Source organism: the organism of the source record quoted next, unplaced genomic scaffold (assembly GCF_019419815.1).
Source record: "Pyrus x bretschneideri cultivar Hongxiangsu unplaced genomic scaffold, Pyrus_bretschneideri_v1 Contig20, whole genome shotgun sequence".
Lineage (NCBI taxonomy): Eukaryota > Viridiplantae > Streptophyta > Magnoliopsida > Rosales > Rosaceae > Pyrus > Pyrus x bretschneideri.
In genome coordinates this window covers 651,898-660,270 of record NW_025999502.1, presented here as the reverse complement: position 1 = coordinate 660,270, position 8,373 = coordinate 651,898, and the positions used below count along the sequence as shown (strand labels likewise).

The window sequence follows — 8,373 nt, the reverse complement described above, 5'->3', positions numbered from 1 at the left end:
TTTTCTATTTTGGGGTTCTTTTTTGGGGGGGAGGGAATCTCTCTGCCCATCTCATCTTTTTTCACTTTTGTTTCCATCTCTATTTATAAAAATCTCTCACAGCAACTACTCATACACCCCACGAGTTCCAAAAGTAGAGAGAGAGAAGGAAAAAAGAAAAGAAGAGAAAGAACCCACTGAAGCCTACATCAAAATTTAAAGAGAAAAAAACCCCGTAGACATCAATCCCCTCCCTATTTTAGCCTCCCTGTCCCTTTTGTGCTTTGAGTTTGGTTGTTCTTCTTCATATTTTCTCTTCCCTTGTGAGGTTTTGGGTTTTCCTTTGTGTTTGTTTCTTCTAGATCTTTTGATATCAAAGGTGTGTGAGACCAAGTGGGCAATTTGAGGACATGAGGATGTTGGCCTTCAAAGTTTAGAGCTTTGTCTAATGGCTTTTATAGGGTAAAACCCCGTTCTCCCTTTCTCTTCCATTTTTCCTTGTTCTTATCAAAGTGGTTTCTATTTTATCCCACGCTTGTTAACTTCCCCTTGTTCCATTTCTCAGTGCAGTTCCTTCAATTTGTACTTCTGGTGTGTGAAAAGTACAAGGGAAAGTAAAAAGATTTGAATTTTTCACTAGGGTCATCACAAAACAGAGTATTTACATATGGTCACTGAGATGGAGGGATGTACAAGGAAGGAGGAGGAGGCATGTCCGCAGCTCCTAGATTTAATTCCTAGACAGAGAGACTGGCTTATGAACAGAGATATTGAAGGCACCAGCCATGGAAGCTCCTCCTCAGAGGAGAAGAAGCTTGAGCTCAGGCTTGGCCCTCCATGCCAAGACTGGTCAATGGAAAGAGAAAGAGATGAGAAGTCTCAGTCCCTTCTCTCTCTTGGGTACTTTTCTTCCCCCATGTTCTCCAACCAAACCCAGAAACTTATTTCTTCTTACCAGCAGCAGGCAAAAGTCGGATCTTTTGTTCACCTGCCTGTCAACTCCAACAAAGCGTCACAGCCCTGTTGCAGTAAAGTGGTAGACTTGCAGAATGCAGAAAGGAAAGGGTTTTCACCAGCCCCTGCAGACACAGCTGTGCTCCCCAACACCTCTCAGAAAAGGTAATCCAGCCTTTTCTACTTTCTTGTGTAATATTGTTATTATTATTTTTTTCAGACAGGATATTCACTCACAGGTTCTCACTGCTAGGAGCTAGACTAGGCAAAGTTGTGGTCCATGCATAATATTTCTATTTTTTTTTAAATTATTTTTTTCATTTTTGTTGAAGTTTCAAATTATTTTGCTTTTTCTGTAGTCTTTCCTGTGAGACAGTTTGCTTTTTTTTTTTTTTTTTTTTTTTTTTTTTTTTTTTTGTTTTCTGTTTATTCATAGTCAAGCTTGTTTTTCTTTTAGGGTCTGTCCAAGCATACCGTCTGTTCTTCCATTTTCATGCAAGTTTTTGGCTTTTCTGTCGTTGTTTCTTGCCAAATCTACCTCAATAATGCCTAGATATTATCTCTTACATTATCACATTATTATTTAGTTCTTAATGTCTTTTGTAGAATTTATGTATAAGAATTTTGTTATGAATTAATATATGAAAACTTAATTTGTGCTAATTATTTCTGTTTTGATATCCTTAAAAAAAAAAAAAAAAAAAAATTACAGAACTGCTCCTGCTCCGGTTGTGGGTTGGCCTCCAGTTCGATCATTTAGGAAAAATCTTGCAAGCAACAACTCATCGAAACCTGCGGTTGAATCCGAAAATGTTGTCCAAAACAAAGTTCCTAGTGGTAAACCAGTTGAAACCAGCAGACAGGGTCTGTTTGTGAAAATTAACATGGATGGAGTTCCTATCGGAAGAAAAGTGGACCTCAGTGCCCATGACAGCTACCAAAAGCTCTCCTCCGCTGTCGATGAACTCTTCCGTGACCTTCTCGCAGGTAAATCTCATAATTAATCTTGACTAATTAATTATTATTGTAGCCACATTGTTAATTTACTGTTTAAAACTTATTCCTAGTATTTTTAATTAGTTAGAGAGAGTATGATTTGGGTAAGTGTATTCTTCATATGGTCAAAATTCATTTTACCAACACAAATTTTATAGTGTTTTGGTTTTTACCACAATTTGTTTTGATGGGGTAGTCGGATTCTTTTTCATGAAAATACATCCTATTTATTTATACGCAATCGTGTTTGTCGTTTGTGCGCTCTTATGTTTAGCTCAAAGAGATTCCTGTGCTGGTGGAACCAAGAACAAGACAGGGGAAGAGAAAGAAATCACAGGTTTATTGGATGGAAGTGGAGAATATACCCTAGTTTATGAAGATAATGAAGGAGACAGGATGCTCGTTGGGGATGTCCCATGGCAGTAAGCATCTTATCATCTCTGCGAATCTGATGCAAATTTATATTATTTTCTTTCACTTCCTCATGTATATTATATTCCAACACTTGCTGATATGATTTCAGTTTTAATCTCACCATTTTATTAAATCATGCAGAATTAGATTCCTTGATCTTTAAACAATATATGCTTCTCTTTTTTATGCATAAAAATCAGCGTACTGTTTTTGTTTGTTGTTTCTTAATGTAATGATTCCCGCAACTCCATCATATCGTGTCATTTTGCCCCTGAAATTTGTAATATTGTCTCCTGCCGTAAGCGGCATTAAACAATGTTGTGTAATTTGCTCCTTGATCTTTGATTTGCAGGATGTTTGTGTCGACCGTGAAGAGGCTGCGTGTGCTCAAGAGCTCTGAACTGTCTGCACTTCGTCGTATGTTCGATGTTAATTCATTATATAAACTCAACTTGGTCTTTATTAATTAAATTAGCATTTGGTTGTGCATCCGTTTAGTGATTATGATTAAACTAATGGTGATTTGTTTTCAGTTCGTAGCAGCAAGCAAGGTAAGATGCCACTTTGACTCTGCATTCAACTGAAGAAAGAGGAATTTTAATCTCAAGAATCCACCATTGAAGTTTGTATTTTGCAGTAGACTTGTATTGTGCGACTTATCTGAAATTTTGCTTCAGTAATTTCTGTCGAGGTAGGTAGGGACCCAAGTGGCGTGCGGAGATGTATGGGATTGTGTTTGGGCTGAAAATCCTATCTATGCCTCTTGGCTCTTGTAGAAAAAAGAGAAGCAAAGAATGTGCTTTGGGTGGCACATCACTTTGCCATATTGTGCATTCTGGTCATTATGTTACGCTGATTTAACCGAATGTCACATTATTTACTCTTATGGATTTTAGCAATAATGTCACGTTGATTCAACCGATTGCAAGTCGAATTCACGATGCGTAATTGAATTACTTGGTCAAGAACATTATGCCAAACCGCTTGCGGACGTACCTAATTCCTACAACCAAAACTGTCCCATCTCATGGCAAAGAGATGACTTAGAGGAAGGGTGATTTTGTTTGTTTCTTTCTTTTCCTTAAAAAGTCACGAAGTTTGACTACAAGCAAAGGTTGATTAGAAAGTCATAAACATCTAATTTTAAACAAATGTTGTCAGTTATGCTTTAAACATATTAAGGAAGTAGGGCTTGAAATCTGGCCAAAACAGAAAGACAAAGAAGTAAGAAGTAAAGGAGACTAAGATCCCATGTAGGGAGTAATCATAGGAGTTGAAGATGATCATGTAATTTCGGACGAGTTTCGAGCTGGGACTTCTTGCCACGTAGAGGTATAGAACTTGTATTGGCCAGTCGTTTAATAACTTGTTAGATTTGTGTTACGTTTAAAGTTCAGCAACTCTTGAGTTCAAGTGACATCAAATTATAATAATTATTATTATAATTGTTATCAAAATATAACATTGCTACAATAATTATTCTTAATTTTACTTATCACACAACCTAGCACGTAACATGACAAGTTTTTTTTTAGTAGGTTGGGCGTAGACCTTAAGCCTTAGGTGTATTCAGTGGTACATGGTAATAAAAGAATGCCGTATTGATCTGCTAAGTAAGAATGATGCTAGGTAGACTAAATTTGAAAACTAAATGATGTGTCACTAATAAAAAATAACTACATTAATCAACACTTAAGTAATAATCTAATCATTAAATTTTATGCCATTTAATTTACAGAATTTAGTTTATATAGTTAGTATCTGTAACGTTACTCGCTAACTAATCAATCTCCTACAAAACTAGAAGAATGATGGGCTGTAAAGCTTGCTCCACCTTCTCCTTTTTTATTCCATTTGGAGAGGTTGCCAAATTGTACACTATTCATTGTATTCAAAGGGGGCTTTTCGCTTAGGCTTTGGGTTGGGATAAAGTAGAAACAGACACCTTTTGAGTTCAAAATCAGTAGACCGAAAATCCCCCGAGTCCTCACCGGACCTTTGATGTGATGCCCCTACACCTCAACACTATCCATTGGGTCCCTAAATGTGTATACATCTTCTGCACATTGAGTTGCGCTATCATCAGAAGCGAACACATGTTTAAATCTAGTGCCTCAGCTGTCTCAAATCAACTATACAAGCGTGGACGAGCAAGCGTATCGCATTCTTCTTGAAATATCGAGAACCATATTTGATGAGTAAGATAGTGATGGCCATTAATGCAGCTTAATTGTAGGGTTAGATTCGTTTGGACATTTCAGGGTTGTGTCCTAATCAACGTGTGGGTGCATAAGAAAAACTGTCTAGAGGGTGAAAAGGAATGTGGAGTTTTGGGGAGGATTGAAGAGTCTTTGTCTGTAGTTGAGAACTGCCTAACTTTGGGCGAAAAATGAGACCGCCCTTTATTCCAAAGGAATTCATATTGTGGTCTTTGCTTTTGAGTTTAGGGAGAGGATAATGTCCCTATAGTCCACTTTATGTACAATATTTTGCATGCTTATTTCATGTATCAGATTCATGTCGTTCATGCATGTGTATGTGTGGTTTTCAATGACCATACATAGAAATTTTGTCGATCTGAAATCTTTTAGTTCAAGCAAACTCCTAGTGAAAATAAATGATTGTTTTTAGAATTATTTACATATTGTGCAGCTAAATGATTATTCTTTGGCTTTTTCTCCTTTTTGAGAGATTTAGGCAAAGCCGTATATAATTGACAACATAATTAGGTATCTAATTCGTCATTCGTAAAATTATAAGAGTCGAATCTGGGAACTCTCACTTACAACTGTAGAAGGATACTATAGTATAATAATGGTTACATGATTCTCGACCCAAAAAAAGAAAGAAGTTTGACAAACAATAAAATAATGATTTTTTATTTGAGTATGGTTGGACATAATATCTGTAGGGCTGTTTGATGCCAGGGCTTATTCTTTCTGGGCTTTGTAGTTCATGGACATTACAAATTAGTAGTCCAAACATAAACCCAATCAAAACTGGAGGAGTGATACGGTGCACTCCAAACAGTTTCTCAGAACACCCAATTAATTTCCAAAATCATTTCCAATCAATGAGTTGCTTAATATATAGTCATGCTCTCCCAATCTTTCATTTTTCCAAGACCATCTCCAACCCTTGAGAATATAGTTTAAAATTTAAGCTAGGAAAATTTTAGTCTACAATCCAGAAACTGCTTTTCTCCTTCAATAGTTATGTATTAAAATTTTAGCCCGAGATTATTAAATAATGATTTTAGCCTAATTTTCGTTTCAGTAACTTGTTTGAAAATAAAATTTATGTAGATTATCCTAATTTAATATGGTGAACGTGTTAATCTAAAAATATTTAAATTCTGATAAATAATTAAAAACCATACAAATACAAGGGTATTTATAAAGTTTTAAGTGAAATTTGATTTGAAAATTTTCTTTAAATTATTTTAGACGTTAGATTTAAATCAATTTTTTTTTTTTTTTTTTTTTGCTGTTAGATTTGATCTTATTTGATCACAGCCGTTGGATTATAATTAAAAAAAAAGTTTGAAATATGACAGTTTGGTGTAGGGGTGGTGCGGTGCAGTTTGGTGTGGTTTCGAGTGAAACCGTAACCAAAACCTAAACTTTTTACGGTGCAGTTCGGTGCGGTTTTGAAGTCAAAATCGAAATGAAATCAAACTGTTTGATTCGGTTCGGTGCAGTTTCAAACAGTTTCAGTTTGGTTTTTTGAGAAAAAAAAATTACAATTTTAAATTTTCACCTATTTACGCATAAGACAATCTCATTTTCCTCGTACATTAATCAATGGACCTGCAGCAAAACTGTAGTGAAAAATAGTAGCAAAAGCAAAACTACGGCAAAAAAAGCAACAAACCTGCAGCAAAAAAGTTCACCCACAAAAAAAAAAACAACAGCAAAGGAAGTCAGAGATAGAGAGATTTGTCTGACCATATGCAACAGTAGCACCAATCTACACAAGGTTCTAAAAAACGCTAGGCACTAGTCGGACGGCGAGCTAGCACCTAGGCGGCTAGGCGGATTCTAGGCGGGCGCCTAGGCGCTCTAGGCGGATTTAGGTTAATTTCTTGTATATCTTGTAAATAAATGCATATTAACACATAAAAAGTTATACTTATATGAAATCCATGGATAAGATAATAAAAGAATGATAAAATACAAAAATAGTATCCAACAAGTCTAAAATTAAAAACACATTAAGCATATATGCCATAAAATTTAAGACATTTTGAATGATTATATCAAATTTTTAAAAAATAAAAGTAAAAATCTGAAGTAATGGGTTGGGTGGTTAATAATAAAACTACTAGAAAGCCATGCCAGTTATCCCTTAATGAAACCACGCCCATTGGTATCATCCCCGAAATCCTCTCTCTTTTATTTATGATTTTATTGTGTCCTACTTTGAACTTTGGAGCCAAAACCGGTCAGAGCATGTGTCTTTTATTTATGATTTTAACTGGCTTAGTGACACTTTTAACTTTGGAGCACCAAAATCGGTCAAAGCATGCATCCTTCCCCATTTCATATCAACCGGTCCTATCTCTCTCTCACCTCTCACACAACTTTTCTCTTTCCCTCTGACACACACACACACCCCACCCTCACGTCACTTTCTCCCTTTCTCTTTAAACTTACACACTCAACCACCAATTCTTATCATCACTCACACATCACCATCATTTTTGTTTTTGAAAACCGATTCTCTCTTCTCACTCTTTCTCTCTCTCTCTCTCTCTCTCTCTCTCTCTCTCTCTCTCTCTCTCTCTCTCTTTCTTTTCGAACTCTCTGCCTTCTCTTAAAACCATCTTTTCCTCTAAAGATTACAGCTCGCTCGCTCTCTCTCTCTCTCTCTCTCTCTCTCTCTCTTCTCTCTCTTTCCTTTCAAACTCTCTGCCTTCTTTCTAAACCACCATAGCCAAAGAGAGCTCCAGGCACCATCACCATAAATTCCAATTAAATCGAGACCCCAAACCACCAAATACAAGACCTGCGCAACCTGGGGATCCCTATGGTACCTTTGCATGTTAAATTATGTAATGGAAAGTAGGAGAATCCAAGCAGGGGTTCTCGGTGAGAGTTGCTCTAATGGAATCGAGCTACAACCTTTGAAAATTAAGCTTCTGGCGTGGAGCTCTAGCAAGGGACCCGTAACTTGGGGTCCCATGAGCTCGAATTAGTCCTTGTTAGAAACTCAGGTAGCTTAACCCATGCTTTGCATGTTACTTTCAAGTTTAAATTCGAGTTTGCGATTTTGGGTTTCTATTTGGAATTTCTTCCCACGAAACCATTTCACTCCATCTAGATAACCGCCTAGATCGCCCAAGCCACCTAAGAGACGCCTAGGTGGACGCCTAACAGCTCCTCGATTTTTAACGATTCGAACTTAATTGCATCGGCACACCTCCGCCTAGCGCCTAGGTCGATTTTTAGAACATTGAATCTACAACACACAAGCATTAAAGAAAGTATACATGTATACATCTTTCATATTGCACAATTTGTTTAAGTTATATATCAAGATAAGCACTGTTTTGAAGCACATTTCTCAAGCGAAAGAATGTTGCTAATTACAGGTGTGCTGCATTAATCAGGTTCAAGCTTCTAGCACATCTATGAACTATGTGCCTTATTTAGATCGAGTTGTGATCAAGGGTTGGAATTAGTAATTCTACTACAATATGAGTACTATTGATTGCACAGCTTTTTGTGTGTGGCCAGATAGATGAACATGAGTTTTGAGAGAGAGAGAGAGACGTATGGACTTGAATAAAGGTGCAAAATTGGATAACATTCTATTCTAGTATAGTTGAGTCCATACTATAAATGTATGAACTCTAATAAAGAACCAATTAGAACATAACATTCAATATATGGTGCAGTTTTGGTTTCGATGTGGTTTTGAAAATCCAAAACTGAAACCAAACCGTTTTCTTAGCCGTGGTTCAGTTTCAAAACCGCAACATTTTAAAACCGTAAAATCGAACTGTTTGGTACGGATTGATTTGATTCT

The 8,373-nt window shown here is 36.5% G+C and overlaps 1 protein-coding gene across 2 annotated transcripts; it reads left to right on the top strand.

The window, feature by feature from the left end:
* The first annotated feature begins 250 nt into the window (after window positions 1-250).
* On the top strand, window positions 251-3,229 carry LOC103931047 (auxin-responsive protein IAA26). Of its 2 annotated transcripts, none has more exons than XM_009340458.3 (6): window positions 251-441; window positions 550-1,098; window positions 1,646-1,920; window positions 2,204-2,351; window positions 2,696-2,760; window positions 2,877-3,229. In XM_009340458.3, exons 2-6 carry the CDS (start codon window positions 647-649, stop codon window positions 2,909-2,911), a joined length of 975 nt encoding a protein of 324 aa, XP_009338733.2. In that variant the 5' UTR covers window positions 251-441; window positions 550-646; the 3' UTR covers window positions 2,912-3,229. The 2 variants fall into 2 exon arrangements, with proteins under 2 accessions (XP_009338733.2, XP_009338732.2); XM_009340457.3 differs by having other exon boundaries at window positions 545-1,098.
* Window positions 3,230-8,373: the final 5,144 nt, after the last annotated feature.

What these genes read in the sequence shown, in the direction of transcription:
- LOC103931047 (XM_009340458.3), top strand. Translation starts at nt 647, where the DNA reads ATGGTCACTGAGATGGAGGGATGTACAAGGAAGGAGGAGGAGGCATGT. An exon ending in CCCAACACCTCTCAGAAAAG is followed by an intron (nt 1,099 to 1,645) that starts GTAATCCAGCCT and finishes AAAAAATTACAG; the next exon opens with AACTGCTCCTGCTCCGGTTG. An exon ending in TGAACTGTCTGCACTTCGTC is followed by an intron (nt 2,761 to 2,876) that starts GTATGTTCGATG and finishes ATTTGTTTTCAG; the next exon opens with TTCGTAGCAGCAAGCAAGGT.